The 19,231-nt window shown below is 41.0% G+C and overlaps 1 protein-coding gene across 4 annotated transcripts in view; it reads left to right on the top strand.

Annotated features, from left to right (window-relative positions):
* EPHA6 (EPH receptor A6) overlaps window positions 1–18,898 on the top strand; it is a 608,811-nt gene extending 589,913 nt beyond the window's left edge. For all 4 annotated transcript variants that reach the window (XM_089512280.1, XM_089512279.1, XM_089512277.1 and 1 more), the window contains 4 exons: window positions 4,400–4,549; window positions 15,362–15,555; window positions 17,432–17,581; window positions 18,441–18,898. In XM_089512280.1, the coding sequence (XP_089368406.1) occupies window positions 4,400–4,549; window positions 15,362–15,555; window positions 17,432–17,581; window positions 18,441–18,555 (609 nt within the window). In that variant the 3' untranslated portion in view covers window positions 18,556–18,898. The remainder of the gene's footprint in view (window positions 1–4,399; window positions 4,550–15,361; window positions 15,556–17,431; window positions 17,582–18,440) is intronic.
* Window positions 18,899–19,231: the final 333 nt, after the last annotated feature.

The raw sequence follows: 19,231 nt of genomic DNA, 5'->3' as shown, positions 1-19,231 counted from the left end.
ATGGTGGTATCTTGCCTCTCAGCTGCAATCAAGAATAATTCAGGAGGCAGTAGATGAAACTAGGCTACATCATAAGCATCTGAATAGTACCATTACTGCTCTCTTATAACAGAAAAGCAAAATTAGCATTTCCCCAAGCTCATTATAAATTTAAGAAATGAGGTAAAAATTCAGCGTGGTTTCAAGCAGGGAAAAATGCTTGCTCATGTAAAAAATTTCCTCTGCAAGGACAGTGACAGATTTGATAGGTCTGCTGTAGAAATTAGATATTGATAACCATGGATATTTATTCTAATTTGGTGATGGAGCACACTTTATACAATAAGAGTTTAATAAATATTTTTCAATGTAACAGTGTTATCAGAAAGAGATCCCGGCAGGGCTAGAGTTTTTTATTACTTTCATAGAGCACTGGAAATATTATTTTAGCTATGCAGAAGCAAATGTGTCCTTCTATTATTCATGAACAGATATTGCTTAGTCTCAGCCTTTCACTCAGCTCAATGGAAAGTGTAAAAGATTCTTTTGCATAAAAATATACTTTACAAAAGTAATTAAGCAGTGAAATTTCCCATTCCTATGCCTGTAACTGCTTATACAAGAAATGTATCGTCTGTATGAATATTAGCAATGTAATTTCCCCTAGCCATTAGGAGTAGCATAAGTAATAGTCTTACGTTGCAATATTTTGCATACTGTATACAGAAGATATGTACCTTTATGGATTTTGTTACCTCTGTTTTGCTGTCGTTTTGTTTTGTTTTGTTTTGTTTTTGTTTTGTCTTACTATACAAGGAGAATGGTCCAGAACCATTGTGTTCAATAAACTAAATAACAATCTAGAGACAAACATTATTTTTTAAAAATCAAGTAGGTAGGATTGCTAATTAGGATTCTGAATTGGACTTAAGCACTACTTTAAATAAAGCCAATGAACTACATATCATGAAGGAACATGGAGAGTGAAAAAGAGGAAAGAAAATATGAGATAAGATTTCAAAAGCATAGATGTACATTACATTTGCCTACTTGCTTGGATATAGACTCATATCATCATAAAGATGAAAGGGACTGTAAGAGCCCATTTATCAGGGCAACCGCAAAGGCATGTAACTTCTATCTTTTGAATATCTATAATATCTGTAGACTTTCACTTGTCAAGGCTGTCCATTTGCTTGTGCAGGTCTTGGTTATTTCATGCCTGGATAATTGTACAGTCAGCCCTTTGTATCCATGGGGGCTCCGGTCTTCATATCCATCTTCTCCCCCCATGAATGCCTAATACTGCCAAATACTCAAGTCCCATTATAGTCAATGGCAGTGTGAGGTGAGCAGAACCACATTGGTGCAGCCACATATACACACTGCTATTGATTTAAATGAGGGGGAGCCATCTGCAAATGTTCCAATTCACTCATAGTTAGCCTGACAGTAATATCCTCCTGTTAGCCTTACCTTTCTGCTCTCTCACTCCTATGGTTTTAATCCAGAACTGTGCTGTTTTCATATCGCCCTAAATATTCCCATGATTCCATTGGCTCCTCAGAGAATCTCCATTGGCTGCCAGTTCAAACCAAGGCTCATTATGAGCTTTTGGACCTGGTATTTAAGGCCCTGCGCTTTAATCTCCCCCAGTATCTGGCAGCTTGGCTAGTATGGTATGTACCATCTAGGAATTTAAGACCTACAGACAAAAGATTATTGGCAGTTCCACCAAGACTTTCAGGACATGGCTCCAAATTTATGGAACAGTCTTCCTTTGCACCTCTGGCTGGAGGAGGAACTTAACCACTTCCATAAAGGGTTGAAGACTTCCTCTTTAATTTAATGGATTAAGGAGCAAAACAGATGACCCCTTTATAATAATAATAATAATAATTATTATTATTATTATTATTATTATTATTATTTGTATCCCGCCTCTCCCTGTATTGCCTCTGTGAAACCACCTGCTTGACCACATGGCTGGCAGGTTTGCGATGGCCTGGCAGCACAGCGTTTATACACTGCATGCCATAGGAGTCATACTTTGTGGCAGCAGAAAAGCTGGCTTTTTGCCAGCTAAAAAAGGAAAAGTTTTCTGCCAATTCTTTTTGGACTGGCAAAAAGCCAGATCAGGGCTGCAGCATGTGCTTGCCACAGCCCCCATCCGGCTTTCTCAGGGGTGGCTTGAAGCTGCCCCTTCAGGGCCATTTGTTTTGGCCAAAAGTTAGTGAATGTACCTAAGACTGCCAAAATGTGTAGTGACTGACGAGGATTCTGTTTTTAGTATATTAGTGTATTGTTTTAGTATTTTTGGTGTTGTGTTTTATTGTTTCACTTTTAATTATGTTCTGCTGTTGGCACAAATGTTCAATCAATCCCCAACACAAGGCTTCTATTCCACATGCTAAACATATACAGCTTTCTAAGCTGTTTCTCATAGGGCTTGTTTTCCAAAATGTACAATCTTGGTCACATTCTGCCAGACACATTCCAGATTGTCAATTTCATTCCTAAACTGTGATGCTCGAACGGGATATAGAATTGCAGGTGAGCTCTGATTAAAGCATAATGGAGTTCTATTATTGCTTCCCTTAATCTAGGCATGATATTTTTTTTGTTGACCATGGCCCCAAAAAGGTGGGCTAAATGATGTGGATCCCAGCCACATTTGGGGCATAGCGTTTAGAGGACACATGCTCCAAGCGCAGCCGGAAACCATGGAGATGCAGCACCATCACTGGGCCAAAAAGGGGTGGGAAAAATTCACTCCTTCCTGTGGTCTTGTTGAGGATTGTGGCAGCAGCTCAAACCAGGGCTGGGAGTGTGCAGTTGCCACAGCCCCAGTGTGAACAGCGCTGCTGCAGTGCCACTGCTGTCCTTTTGGCTCATCTGTTTCAGGCCTATGTGTACTATTTAGAATTCCACAAGTTACAGGAAAAGATATTCCATCTCAATATTAGGAGGAACTTCCTGACAGTAAGGGCTGTTTGACAGTGGAACACACTCCTTCCTCGGAGTGTATTGGAGTCTCCTTCCCTGGAGGTCTTTAAGCAGAGGCTGGATGTCCATCTGTCAGGGATGCTTTGATTGAGATTTCCTGCATGGCAGGGGGTTGGACTGGATGGCCCTTGTGGTCTCTTCCAACTCTACAGCACTATGTTTTTATGATTCTATGAAGTTGCTGTTGAATTGGTCAAACCAATAGGTTGTCCCAGTTTAAGAGCTCTTTGGCCCAGCTTTACATTAGGCTTTTTAAAAATTCAATCAATGCAGAACACACAGCTGTTGTGAAATACAGCAGTATAGGAACCACTGAATAATTTAAGTTATGATTTGTATGTATGAATCCAAAAGCAATGTAAATATTTAAGCTTCATACATAAATGTCCCCTTTTGCATTTCATATGCTTTACACTCCACTGAATTAGCATATATCTTGTGTGTATGTGTAACAGAGACAGAAAGACTTTAGCAAATAAGCCATATTTTCCCCTCTTTTACTAAAGATAGCAGAATGATGATGCATCACAGAGTAAGTGTAAAAGTATAAAAAAAAGCATGTGTGCAATATTTGTAAGATGGATAATATAATGTCAATGCTTCGGGTATAAACCTACACAGTATGTATCAATTTAAATAATGCTTTTTTGTGTGTGTACCATTTTGTTTATAACCTCTCATGAAAAAAAATTAAAATCTAAATAATGATAAATGTCAATGGTAATACTTTCTACCTCATTCAGTCTGCTTTGGGTGCTTTACCTCTTTAATTAACACACAATTTGTTATGTTTGTTGAGCTTTCAGATGTAGTATAGAAGATGTCATTAGATTTGTCCTGATTAATTACATGAATCTTAAATAATGTGAAATGTGTTAGAGTAGATGACTAAGATAATTTTGAGTCTCAATTATGATACTGTTGTAACAGTGCCATATTTATTACTGAATAAGATGCAGTGGCTTAGTGGTTAAGGTGCTAATTCTAACGATCGGAAGATTGGAAGGTTGGCAGTTTGAGGCCTGAGTGCTGCATGATGGTGTGAGCTCCTGTCACTAGTCCAGGCTTCTGCCAACCTAGCAGTTCAAAAACATGCAAATGCAAGTATATAAATAGGTACCACTTCAGTGGGAAGATAACAATGTTTGGTGCAGTCAGGCTGGTGGCACAAGCACCAGAGTAGTCCTCAAACAACACGGGCTCTTCAGCTTAGTAACGGAGATGAGCACTGTCCCCTACAGTCGGTTACAACTAGACATTCACATCAAGGGACTAGCTTTACCTTTACCTAAGATATTTCTGTTACCAGCTAAATACATACCCCTTTATTTTTGCACATATATTTAGACTAATAAGTACATAGCAGAATGGCACATCTCACAAACTATATATTATGTTTAAACATATTTTCCAGGGTGGAAAAATTCCTATCCGATGGACAGCTCCTGAAGCTATAGCCTACAGAAAGTTCTCTTCAGCAAGTGATGCATGGAGTTATGGGATTGTGATGTGGGAAGTGATGTCATATGGAGAACGGCCATACTGGGAAATGTCTAACCAGGATGTAAGTATTTCAGATCACTACAGGTAACTATTTGCAGGCCTATTCAACTGAACACATCCTAACTATGGTCTTTAGTGTTGTTAATATGGACCCTGAGGCTTCGTAAGCAATTACAAAATGGAACAGGATGTAAACTAACATTTACATCATCATCACTTCCAATATTATAGCAACATCAACTACAAGGAATAAATCTAATATAGTCACTGTGGCTATCCAATTCCAATTATTAGACATATTTAAATCTCTAGTCATTATATGTAATTGTGCGAGCATGCACATAATTCTCAAAGGAGAAAGGCAGTCTTTTTGAGGAAATGAAGTGCATGCAGCAAAATATAAATAAAGCATGACCAATTTAAGTTACATTGATTTGACTAGGTTGACTGCAGGTAAGACAAAATTAGCAGCTAGCCCAACCACTTCAGCTTCTTTTTTGAACTCAGTACACCACAACAACAAATGGAAGCAGAGGAATTGTTTTTCCCAAGATGAATCTCCCCCCCCCCCAAAAAAAAAAAATATGTTTCTTTCTTTAGGACTGTCAGTTTAGGACACCTGTGCTCCATTGTCTCCAGGACATGTTCCCTCAGCCTGGCACATCCCCAGTGCTTCTAAAAAGCACCAATAGGTTTTCATGATCTCCCATGTGAAAATCATTGCTCTATATGAAAATAATGTGGTCAAAGTGAGTCAATGAGACCCACCAGAAGAGAAAAACATTTCAGAAAGTCCCAGTTTTTGATACTATATAAACAAGTTTGAATCCACAAGATGTTTTCTTCATCCCAAAGTATTTCCTGGGGACTCCCAGCATTACCAAGGACTTTTCAGTCCTATTGCTCAGGTCAATTTAAATTAAATCAGTATTTTCCAAAATGAAAGGTATCTGTACTTGTCTTATTCCAGAACTAGTTAAAATGGCCACTGCCTGTAGATATGGATTAAGCAGAGATCAAGTGAGAGAAAGAGGTATGCTAGCACTAAAACAAATGATGCTAAAGTAGTGTCGTAATGCTAAAGCACTTCAGCACTTGGACTCCTGAACAATAATTTTACAAGTCACAGTGGAAACTGGTGAAAGTCAATTACTGAAATAATGCATATGACACCTGATCAATGGTATGGGCAGGAGAAAGAACACATGGGACCAGGGAATAAAGGAAACTGAGGTAATTCAAGAAAGAGTATAGATGCAAACTTGGGAACATGCAGATAAAATCAATCAGAAAGAATGTGAAACTCTTAGTACTTCCAGGGAGACTTTCCCTTCTGGATGAGCCCAATATTGCAGTGCATAGTTTTCTTACATACACTGCCATCATGTTGCTGACCTGCATCCATGTAAGTGCAATTTATATGTATGTGTCTCCCTTTTTGGATGTGGTGCAGGGGGCTATTCCCTTACCCTTGCTTAGCAATTTGGGTGTTGGAGTAGGACTCTAAAGACCAGGGTTCATATTCCTGCTCAACCATGGAAACCCACTGGGTAACCCTGAGGAAGTCACACTCTCTTAGCCTCAAAAAAAGGCAAAGGTAAACTCCCTCTGGAAAAAAAAATTGCCAAGAAAACCCCATGATGGGTTTGCCTTAGGGTCAACATTAGTTGGAAGTTTAAACAGTACAAATTTATAACTATTTGTAAAAGTCAAAATCATAATGCTGTGAATAAAAAATTATAGCATACATGCCCCAATAAAATACCCTTTTTAAACAATCAGTTAACAGCCAAAATCCTGTTTAAATAAAAAAAAGGTCTTTGCTTGCTGGGAGAAAGAGAACAGAGAGGGGACCAATCTAGCCTCCTATGCAAAAAGGCTTCACAACCTGTGGCTATCAACAGAGTTCTCTCACATATCCTAACCAAATATACCTTTGATGGCATATTTGGGACCAAGGAAAAGCCCTGCCCTGATGATCTTCAAACTTGGGCAAGCTCATATAGGGAGATACTGTCTTTCACATAGTCTGGACCCAAGTCATAAATACAGTGCACCTGCGTTATAGACGGGCGTGCTATACGCGGCTTTAGGACATGTGCTCAAGGCACGCAGGAGTGCACAGGGTGCAAGGGGCAGCGCATCCCATTCAAATGAATGGGGCACCGCCATGCCTCAATCCACATGAGCCCCATTCACTTGAATGGGGCTTGAGCATAGGCGGAATTCGCCTTACGCAGGGGGGGTTCCCGCGTGTAAGGCAAGGTTCCACTGTAACATTTTGATTGTGCCTGGAGATGGACTGGTAACCCCTGGCATTGTTACAGAGGGAGTCATCAGGCAGACCCAGCAACATCAGGGACTGCCTGAAGGAAGAGGCCCCTCCCTCCTCAACTGTCATCTTGGCCTCAGAGGGAGTCATCAGGCAGACCCAGCAACATCAGGGACTGCCTGAAGGAAGAGGCCCCTCCCTCCTCAACTGTCATCTTGGCCTCAGAGGGAGTCATCAGGCAGACCCAGCAACATCAGGGACTGCCTGAAGGAAGAGGCCCCTCCCTCCTCAACTGTCATCTTGGCCTCAGAGGGAGTCATCCGGCGGACCCAGGGGAGGAGGCCCCTCCCTCCTCGGCTGTCATCTTGGCCTCGGGGGGAGAGATCGGGCAGACCCAGCGGCATCGGGGACTGCCTGAGGGAAGAGGCCCCTCCCTCCTCGGCTGTCATCTTGGCCTCAGAGGGAGTCATCGGGCAGACCCAGCAACATCAGGGACTGCCTGAGGGAAGGGGCCCCTCCCTCCTCGGCTGTCATCTTGGCCTCAGAGGGAGTCATCGGGCGGACCCAGCAACATCGGGGACTGCCTGGGGGAGGAGGCCCCTCCCTCCTAGACTGGCATCTTGGCCTCAGAGGGAGCGATCGGACAGGCCCAGCAGCATCGGACGAGACTTCTCCCTCCTTTGTCACCTTGTATTTTGTATTGCATTATGATTTTTACTGTACACCGCTATGATCATTGCGGAATAGCGGTCTATAAATAAAACATATTATTATTATTATTATTATTATTATTATTATTATTATTATTATTATTATGTGTCACCTCAGCCAGAACTGACATTTCCAGGAATGGGTATAGTTGGCACACTAGTTTTAACTATGCAAACATACTCTTGTTCACCACCAAAATTCGGATATCCAGGCTTAGGACTAAGTCCAGGAATAAACATGAGCTACAAACTTGAGATTTCAGGAAGAGTGTAACCTTGTCTAGCATAGGCTGAATCCTTATTGCCTGGTCTGACTTTCAGTTAACCAGGAGCACCTGTGTCTTCTCTTTATGAAAGCACATTTGGTATGAATGTCATGTTTCAGCCAAGCAATTTGAGCCAGAGTATCTCAACAAGCTGTGAGAGCTGGACAGTGAAGAAAGCAGATAAGAAGAAAATCAATTCATTTGAGATGTGGTGCAGGAGAAGAGTGCTGAGAATACCATGCATAGCTAAAAAGACAAACATATGGGTCCTAGAATAGATCAAGCCGGAATTCTCCCTGGAAGCCAAATTGAGGCTGTCATACTGTGGCCACATAATGAGAAAGCATGACTCATTAGAAAAGTCAGTGATGCTGGGGAAGGTGAAGGGAAGTGTAAAGAGAGAAAGCCCACATGCCAGATGGATAAACTCAATCAGGGAGGTCACAGGCCTGAGACTGCAGGAACGTAGAGGAGATGTCTCATTCGCAAGGTTTCTATGAGTCAAGATCGACCTGAAAACAGCTAACAACAAATCTCAACAAGGATGTCAGATTACATTTAATGCACCATAACTTGAAAATACAGAGCATCAGCCTATCTGCTGTATATTGATATACTGATGAGTTTTTCATATTAATGTTATTACTCTGAAATAAGTACTCTAAAATAGGTTACCTGTTTAGCTGTTACATTATTGTAGTCATTCAAAGCTGTGTTGGTACTGATTTGTGCATAATGACAGGCAGTAGAGATGTCCATTAATTATGAGTGTTGTGCAGTCTTTCATTCCTTATTGCTTAATTAATAACCATTAGCCAGTGTGGTTGAACTTTGCATGAAAAGTAGAAAGCTTAACAGACTGAGCTGAAAGACAGCTTTAGGACATGATAAAAATCAGTCACTACATGAAGCAAGTCTACATAAAACTAGATGAAACAGTTCTGTGTGAATACTTCTTTGACATTTTCTCAAATGACTCATCTCAGGATATTTGCCCATCATCTTCCATACTGGACTGTGTAGATTTTATATGCAAATTCTTTACTTTGGGATTTTGCTGTGGGGAGGCACTCATGGCCACAGGGCCACAAGATACACTGCTACAGTAAACATCCACACTGAGAGGTAGTATTTATTTAATTAATTAATTAATTAATATCCCACTTTTCTCCTATGTGGGCCCCAAAGCAGCTACTACAGATGAAGCACTTAATACCGGTTGTTCAGGAGGACTACTGCTTTGAAGCCTTGCTGATCAGTATGAGAAACAGAATTCTGGACTGAATGTGGAATATTTGAGCTAGAGTACTTCATATGTTTAAAACTTTGGTCACCTTGTTAGTAGTTCCCTGTTGGTTGTTCTGGACCTCTCAGCAGTAACATTGCTCATGGCAATCTGTTAGGACATTTGGCTGGTATGGGACATCAAGACTATGGAGATTATCGCACTGCGTTCTGAGAACGTTCCTATCATCACGTGATGAGAATGTTCCTGGAACAGATATTACTGCATTAGTAAACTAGAACGTGATCAGAACGTGATCAGAACTGCATTTTACCGCACAGCGAAACCATTCTCAGAACGGTTTGCTGTATTACGTTTTGTGGGCTGTGTTCTGATGACGTCGCCACTCAGAGGTTGGACGGCTCGGGAGATAGGGAGAGGCGCTGCTCCCAGGAAAGAGGAAAAAGGGAGGCTTGGCTTACTGAAATCCCTCACCTCCCTTCCCCATAGGAATCAATCCAAAAACGGAGCTTAAAGAGCAGAGAGCCCTATGGGTCTTCATCTGGGGAGGCAGAGCTTGCTTGGCTATGGGGATGTCCTGCCATCTCTCCCTCTCCCCTCTTTCCCCATAGAAATCAATCCAAAAACGGAGCTTAAAGAGCAGAGAGCCCTATGGGTCTTCATCTGAGGAGGCAGAGCTTGCTTGGCTATGGGGATGTCCTGCCATCTCTCCCTCTCCCCTCTTTCCCCATAGAAATCAATCCAAAAATGGAGCTTAAAGAGCAGAGAGCCCTATGGGTCTTCATCTGGGGAGGCAGAGCTTGCTTGGCTATGGGGATGTCCTGCCATCTCTCCCTCTCCCCTCTTTCCCCATAGAAATCAATCCAAAAACAGAGTTTAAAATCTCTCCCAGATGCAGACCCAAAGGGCTTGCCTCTGCTCCTTTTAAACTCAGTTTTTGGATTGATTTCTATGGGGAAGGGAGGTGGGGGATTTCAGTAAGCCTAGGGACTCTGGCTGGGAGAGTGCTTCTCAGCCTCACTGAGAAGTCTTCCCTCCGAAGATTCTCTTGGGAGGAAAGGAAGGCAAGCATCCCCCGCTCCCATCTTGTCTTCCCTCCGAAGGGAGTCCGAGGATTCTCTTGGGAGGGAAGGAAGGCAAGCCCCTATAAAACGCTGGGGCTTCATATGCTGGCATATGTTTGAAGAAAATAGGATAAAACTTATGTAACTTGATGGGCCAAGGGCAGAGTCCCCTCCTTGGCAGCCTGGGCTTTAAGGGAGCTCCACGGAGGACCCTTCAAGCGGAGGGAAAGGGAGGGGACTGGACCAAGGGGAGAGCCCCTGCAGCCATTGCAGCTCTTTAAACCGGTTAGAAAAGAAGAGTCCTCTGCTGTCATCCCATTTCCTCCTGTGTGTGTGCATGTAATGTGTGCCTTCAGGTTGTGAGCTTCCCTCCCCACTTTAACTCTTGTCTGGCTCTTTGCTATGGAATTCTGGGAGTTGTTTGCTTGCTTTTGTGTGGTGCTCCAAACAGAGGAGCTTTTGTGGGTTCCCTCCTGGAGGGAAGGAGGAGAAGGTCCTGGGCATCCCTGCCTCCTGCATTGTGACAGCACAGGAGCCCCACTGGACATGACACTAGAGGCCCCCGCAGAAGCAGCCAGACCCTCTCCCTCTTGCTCTCTGCTCTGGCCCCCCTGTTTCCCTCTCTCTTTCTCTCTCTTTCCCTTCTTTCCTCTTCTCTCACTTGTCCCAACTTTCCTCCCTTCCCTCCCTCCTTCTTTCCCCCCTCACACACACATACACACACCCCTTCCCTCACTGCAGTCGCTCGCCTGCCTGCCTCCCTCCCTGCCTGTCATTCTTTCAGCCAATCAGGAGACGGAGGAATGAGAGAACGGATTTGAGAACAGATAAGAATATCGCACACACCTCTGTTGAAACGTTCTCATCACGTTTCAGCTCTCTGGGAACACATTCATATCTGTACCCTCCTGGAACACATTTGGAACACATTTAAGCGTTCTGAGAACCCGATTGGAACACATACGTGCGGTATACTCAAATGCGTTCCGTTCTCATCACGGGATGAGAACGTTCTCAGAACCCAGTGCGATAATCTCCACTGTGTTGTGGTGTTTCTAGTCATGTTTGGCTGAACGTTCTTAGAAAGAGTCTTGAGAAACTATTGTTTGGCCTCTTGGCTTTTGTGATTTCTTGGGGATGTATTTCATAGTCTCCCATATCTTTTAACATCTATCTGAGGCATCTGTAGTTTGAGATTGATTCTCATCAATACATTGATACAACCCAGGAGTAGCATCATGAGGGGATGCAGGGGATACAAGCTGCACCAGGTGACATTCCAGAGGGGTCTGTAACTCGGCAGGGTGGTGCACTCAGAGGGATTGGCACTGTTAGAAGGGCAAGCTAGAAAAGGCACTTTCCAACTCACTCAGCAGCCACACCAGACCTTAAACAGGCCCTCCGGAGTCCACAGTGCTGCCTCCCCCAGTAGCAGCAGCTGGGGGGGGGGGCAGTGCCTTCAGGGCTACAGCTGCACTTGACCCTGAAGATGTTTCCAGGTGTCATGCCCTGCTTGTCTTCTGATTCTAAGGGATCGGATGAAGAGGCTGAGAGCCCGGGGGCTATGCCAGAGCTGCCCCAGGAGGTGAGCCTGCAGCCAGCAGCACCAGAGCCACATTCACGACAGCTTCCTCCCCACAGGACAATGCAGACTTGCCAGCATCTACCACCGCAGAGAGATACCAGGAAAAGGAGAGACACCAACAATCTCTGTGATTAAAAAGCAGGCTGCTAATAGAAAGCACCTATGAGATCCAGATGGGCTATAAATATCCCAGCACCTCACTCAGTCCAGAAAGGCTGAGAACTATCCATCTTTCTTGAGAGAAGCCTTGCTGTTGCCTTGTTCCTGGACTGATTGCCTGTTGCCTTGAACTCTGCCTGCATCTTCTGTTTACCCCCTTTGGACTGCTGTATCAGACTGACTGCTGACTCATGACTAGATTAAAGAACCACTGTTTTCTTTGCAGTCTTCTTGGAGCCAAGATACTACTCTATTTCCTTGCCTGAGACACTGAAGCTTGGAGCTGGTAGTTTGGCTTGCTTCCCAAGGGCAAAATAGGACACCTGGAAGGAGGGGCTGCAAGGGCCTTCATGGTCCAGCATAACTGCAGCCACAAGGGACCCTGAAAGCCTTTCCAGAGGGGTGGTCACTCTAGAAGCCACAGCACTACAGCATACCCCCCTCAGTAGCAGTCTGGGTGGGCAGGCAGGTGGCGAAGGAGGAGGTCAAAGCAACTCCTCCCCCCCCCCCCTTGCCTCACTAGGTGACACCAACCTAAATGATGCCACTGCAACCCAGCTCTGGATCTTTTTCATTTGATGCAAGGCAGGCTATGGAAATTGTAAACCATAGCCTAGATATTAGATATGTGTGACTAAACCATGGCACTGTCTAGACAAGATGGAGGACCTCTTGGTAATGAGATAGTTATCCCAGGATTGAGTGAACACGTTGCTTTTCGTGAGGTTGCACTCCCTCTGGAAGATAAGACATGCAGTTCAGGAGTGTTCTTGGATCCAGTACTGCTCTGGGATGATCAGGTGATAACAATGGCCAGCCTTGAATGAGATGCCAACTTCATCCTTTCATGTGCAAGGCAGCCTTGTCCATAGTTGCCCATGCCTCAGTCTGCTCACGTGCAGATTACTGCTGTCTGTGGGTTTGCCCTTGAAAAGTGTTCAGCGATGCAAAATATAGCAGGAAATTTCTGTCAGGTGTGCATTTTATAACATTTAATTAACAGCCTTCTTCAAACTGCTTCACAGGCTCACTCCCTCATTACTGGCCTTTAAAGTAGCAGGGGGAAACTATACAGTTTCAGCAAGATTTTATTAATTGTTGCAATGCTTTGCTTTTAGAAGTTCCCTCAATTTGATTACAAAGTATGTATTTTATTAATTTATTTATTTTTGTTTCATTTTATTAGAATTGTATTTTATCTTTTCTAAACAGATTATGTAAAGAATGAATGGAGGGGCAACCAAGAAGAGCATTAAATATTTTTAACAAAAATATTTTAGTAAAACACAGAAATACAGGGCAGAAACAAAACAAGTACTTAAAGAAATAAAATTCAAAAATGTATAATACTTTTAGTTTCTCCATTTGGCTTTGCATTTGTTTCAGTATTCATGACTTGTGAGAATACTAAACTAAGAGGCAGTAAACTCACATTTCTATCTACAGTGATGAACGAAAATGAGTGTCTGTTTCCATGTGTGTGTCTCTACCATAGCTCCAAGACTGTTACATTTAAGCACCTGGCAAGAGGTATGCACATTATGAAGACCCTAGTAATGAACATCCCAGATAATTTTTATATGATTAATCAGTTTTTATTAGTTAAAAAACTGTCTCTAGCCTTCCTAACAAAGATGAATTTCAAGGCAGGCATGGGATATTCATTTCTACACAGGATCTAAAGGGAGTGTAGTGGAGTCTCCTTCCTTAGAGGTCTTTAAACAGAGGCTAGATGGCCATTTGTCGGGGATGCTTTGATTGTGATTTCCTGCACGGCAGGGGGTTGGACTGGATGGCCCTTGTGGTATCTTCCAACTCTACGATTCTATGATTCCATATAGGGCCTCTGAAGTCTTCAAATAGTTACAGACTGGGCAACTGCATGCAGGCTTCACTTTTCCCCACCTTTGAAATAGTTAAAAGATTGGCACATAAGACAAGAAAGTTTGTGCTGCCTAGTAAAGGCAAAAGCTGGAATGAAGAGGAAGAAAAATGGGAGATTCAGTATGAATATAAGGAACTAATTCTTCACATAGCACAGAGTTAAATTGTAGAATTCACTGCTTCAAAATGGAGTGATAGTTGTAGTGATAACTTGAGTGGCTTTAAAGGGAGATTAGATAGTCATGGAAGTTAGGACCCACATTGGGTATTCATCAGCATGGCTAATTTATCATGTCCAATAATACAGGGTAATATAAAAAAAAATAAGAATAAAGCTAAGGAAGTACACTAAATCAATCACAGCCCCAAAGTGCAACCTAAATAATATCCCTGCAGGATCCAAAGACCATAAAAATATCAGATTTGCAATGCTAAACCTACTTGACTGGGAATCAGAAGTGTGACTGAAACCAGGCACATTATCAGGCAAGAGGGCAAAAAGACTATCCTGTTGACAAAGGAAAGAAAATCCTCATTGAATAACTAATGATACTCTTCAAACAGTAAAGAAGAGACAAAAAGCAAAAATAAAGGTAACAGAAATAGGGTCAGAATCCTGAATGTAACTGTTGAGCAATTTGTGTGTAGAGATGAAGATAACTATTATAACAATCTTTACAAAGATATAGAAGAGACCAACAAAAGGGGAAGAACAGGAGACCTCTTCTGCAAGATCTAACAAATCAAAAGAAAATTTAAATGAGGAGCAGAGATCTGGACATTCAAAGGAGAAAGTTATTATATTATCAGAACATACACAAAAAGAAGTTGAAAACAATACAAGGAAGAACTATAAAAAAGAGATTAGAGGAGGACAGACTCCTTTCAGGAAGAAACATTTGATAACCTACTATTTTCGAAAGAAAAGTGGAAGCTGTTCTCAAAGCACAAGGAATAAGTAAATCACCAGTAACAGATGATATGCTGTAGAGACAGAATCCATCCAAATTCTAACAAAACTTTCTCAGTAAACATGGAAAGCAAAATAGTGGCTGACAGACTAGAAATGTTCAAGATATATTCTAATCCCAAAGAAAGGGGACACCAGGTTTTGTAATAACCACCAAACCATTTCATTAATCTCTCATGAAAGAAGAGTAATGCTTACAATTTTACAAGAAAAGACTTCAATTTTAATACAGCTAATAGTGCAACAAAGATTTTCAAAATAAAATCACTCTGTAATGCATATATTGAGAATCAGTGTGGCATAGTGAGTCTGGAGACAAGGATTCAGTTCCTGGCTCAACCATGAAACCCACTGGGTGACCTTGGGCAAGTCACATGCTCTCAGCCTCAGAGGAAGGCAATAGTGAACCTCCTCTGAACAAATCTTGCCAAGAAAATCCCACATGAAAACCCCTGAGGCCAACCTATTGTGAGGTTTTCTCAGCAAAATGTGGTCAGAGAGGCTTTGGCTCTTTCTCTGAGGCTGAGAGAGTGTGATGTGTTCAAGGTCACCCAATGGGTTTCCATGGCAGAGCAGAGATTTGAACAATGGTCCCCTAGTCTAACACTGAAACTGTGGAGCATGTGGAGTCTCATTCTTTACCTTGCATATGAAATTGAAATTGCTTGCATGAATTGCTTGAATCACTTTGGTTTCTCCCTCTCTTTTCCTCTTCAGGTCATTCTGTCCATAGAAGAAGGTTACAGGCTTCCTGCTCCCATGGGATGCCCAGCTTCTCTCCACCAGCTAATGCTTCATTGCTGGCAAAAGGAAAGGAACCATCGGCCGAAGTTCACTGACATTGTCAGCTTCCTAGATAAATTGATACGCAACCCAAGCTCTCTTCATACGCTAGTGGAGGATGTACTTATGTAAGATTCACCTATATGATCTTTATGTGACAGCTACCACTTAAAGCCATGTTAATGCACAAAATGAGGGGTCTGAGTATGAAAGTGGCCCATTCCTTCCCATCAGCTTTCATGGTAGCATTCTAACTTTTCCTTTTTCATTTTACCCTGTACTTGATGCATGAAAGAAAGTTCATATTATTTTTCCCCCCATGAAATGAGTTTTCAGTGTTTCAAGTGACATGTCCACATAGAGGATAGTAATGTGGAATGGAATGTCACCATGGGTACTATTGCAGCTACCTGGTGCAGTTTTTATGATTCTGGTAAATTGTTTGTTTTGTTTCTTGTAATTTTGAAGCCTCTATTAGAAATTTTCATAAGTTAATTCAGTATCCACAGATATTTTTTTATCCATGGATTCCACCATCCACAGCTTGAAAATATTTTTAAAATATATAAATCCCAAAAAGCAAACCTTGATTTTGCCTTTTTATATCACGGAGACCACTTTATTATGCCACTGTATATAATAGGACTTGAGCATCCATGGATTTTAGTATCGGGGGGGAGGGGGGGCTGGAACCGAATCCCAGCAGATTCCAAGGCCCACTGTATAGACCATGCAACTGGGGGAACATATGCCTTAGTATAGAGTTCTTCTGAGAAAATATGCTCTGTACTTTGCCAGTGCTAGACTAGATGGTTAATTTAACATTCCCAGACCAAGTGTCACCCCTGTGCAAATGCTGTGATCCACATGGTTTATGCCAGAGACAACTTCTCAGCCACAGTTATACAGTTTCTTTACTTGTAAGAAAATCTTACAAATTTTAACAGCTGTTCAATCATAGCACAAGAAGAATAAGCAAAGATAAAAATATAACAAGTTCTCAAATATGTAAAATAACCTTTCATATCAGATCTAATAGCAGGATCTGTGAAGCTTTCTGGTAAGGAAAACTGGCTTTCTCTCTCTGTTAGAACCTTTATATGGGATTTTAACCCCTTTAAGACTTCTAAGGCTGGAGATATATCCACAGTGCAGAAATAAAGCTATTTAACACCACTTGTTATTTATTGCCCTAGCTTCTTAATTGTAAAACAAGTGTTTTAAACTGTTTTATCATAGAAGGAACATACACTGAGAAAATAAGGAGATGAGTTGAAAGTCTTTGTCTGGTCTTTATACTACTGACAGTATGATAAATATGCAACATATCAAAGCACCATTAACTTTTAGTTCAGTATTTGTTCCATGTGAAAGTGTACCCCTTACGTGACAATTGGATACTCATATGATACAAATAATGTACCATTCTGAACAATAAAAGACAAAATAGTAAAGCAACAATATCCAAAATAAATATTTTAGTTATATGATACATGCATTAAATCTTGGAGGTAAGGATGCAGGCCAGAATTTTTCAGCATTCTTACCCCGTAGGAATTCAATATCCACAACTTGTTGAAACTGTGTGGTTCCCTTTCTTCTAAATATTGTAGTCTAATGTTTTATAGTACTAGACATATGACTCAGCATAAAACTCCATCCAGTTCAATTTACATGCACATAGTTGTATAAAAGGTTACAAAGTGTGTGTGGGGGGGGGGTTGTTTAATTATATTAAATCAAATAGAAAAAAATGTTTTATTTTCCTCTGAAACCTGAGTTGTTTCTTTTAATGAAACTAAAGCTACAAAGCAACTTGTGATATAAGAAAGATCTACTGTTGTGAAAATGACTGTGTTCTTAGATTAGAATCTGAACTTTACTGCTTGATTTATTTTTCATGTAACTTAAGAAATAAGATGTCAGAAAACAAAATCATTAATATCCTGGAGGGTTTTCTTGTCCATTTCTTTTCATGTTTTGCACCTACATTTCTTTCTGCAGAATGCCAGATTCACCTGGTGAAATTCCAGAATATCCTTTCTTTGTATCAGTCAGTGATTGGCTGGACTCAATAAAAATGGGCCAGTATAAAACTAACTTCATGGCAGCAGGGTACACAACTATGGATCTTGTTTCAAGAATGACTATTGAGTAAGTATACTATCCTGTTAGCATACAGAAGTCCTCAATTTTTCTGGGCTAGTGAGCACATTTGGAATTATGAGGAAATGCAGTAGTTCATGAGGAAATGAAATAGCTTCAATGCCAAATAGTACTCACAAGACACAGAACGCAAACGATTGCAGCTGAAAGTGAAATCCTGCAATACAAGGCAAAAGGTAGAGTCTGAGCCTCAGAATACAAATCACACCTTTGAACTTATTTTACTGCTCCAAGAGAATGGCAAATTCTCACATCTAAAATATACAATTTGCCCATAATCTGGAATACAAGGCACATGAGGGGGCTGAACTTTAGAAAACAAACCCATATCTTAAACTCACCATCTTCTCTCTCAGGATTATCCCATATTCTTGGCACCATAGCTGGGTCATTCATTTCCTTCTCTTTTTTAAGGTAAATTCCCTTAAACACACTTTTTCTTGTACACACAAGTGTATGTGTGTGTGCACATGCATGCACACACAGAAAGAGAGAGAGAATATATTAACAGTCCACCTTACAAGTCATTTTACAATATCTAAATTAAATAATGTTACAGAAATAATTTTTAAAATCATAATGAAAACTACAGTCAAAAAGTAATTTTGACAACCAAAAATAATGTTAAAACAGCATTCAGACTGATGACAGAGTATCTTTTGGGGCAAATTACTAACTCCAAGATAGTTTTTGTGTGGCTTTCCTGGCTCTCTTTTAAATGTATCATCTCAAAACTTGCATCCCATTTAAATCATTTCAGAGATCATGCAAAATATTTGGTGGGTTGACCATGTTTTCTCAACCACCTTCTGCCACTCTCATTCCTAAACTTATCTTTGTTTTGCAGTGACATTAGAAGAATTGGTGTTGTACTTATTGGACACCAGAGACGAATAGTGAGCAGTTTACAGACTTTACGATTACACATGATGCACATACAGGAAAAAGGATTTCATGTATGAAAATACTAGAAGTGACTGTGTTTTGTGCCTCAGCATTTCTAAAATGGAAGATACCCTTATTCCTTCTTTCTGCTCTTCCCAGCTTCAGGAACTGCAACTTCCTATTCATACTATAAACACGTAAAGTTTATGTTAATACTTCCATCTCCGAATTTTAAAACCACACTGGATAGTTTCTCCCTCAATTAATTGCTAATAACATCCCGGCCCACTTCAAGACTGTTGCTATACAATGGTGAATAGCTCAGCATGGATGTGAAACTTTGTATAACCGTAAAAGTATTTGGAAAACTTTCATTGACTTACTTGAAAATTAAAGCCTTTGTGGCTTAGAGTGGCTACCTTCTTGATGTATTAGAATTTGATGGTAGATTACAAAAAAAAAAAAAAAAGTAATTGATATTTCTTTTCATGTTTTGTGACCATTAAGCTTCCAGTATAAAATGTGCAATCAAGAAAAAGAGTTTGACATAAATATTTATTTTATTGTTAACTAAATTCCAAATATATCGGTTGTATTGTTATGTTTACTTTGTAATAGTTGAATTGCTGGTATGGAAGTTGTAAGAATTCTTGGCCAAATGAACAATGACAACTTAGTGCTTACTTGTACGTGTGAACAAGCTGAAGTGTTGGAAAGGATAAAAGGCTGTCACATTTTTGTGATGCCAAGTGT

Source organism: Sceloporus occidentalis, unplaced genomic scaffold (genome assembly GCF_023333645.1).
Source record: "Sceloporus occidentalis isolate IW3139 unplaced genomic scaffold, rSceOcc1.0.p SCAF_2, whole genome shotgun sequence".
NCBI classification, from domain to species: Eukaryota; Metazoa; Chordata; class Lepidosauria; order Squamata; family Phrynosomatidae; genus Sceloporus; species Sceloporus occidentalis.
This window is presented reverse-complemented; position numbering and strand designations above follow the sequence as displayed.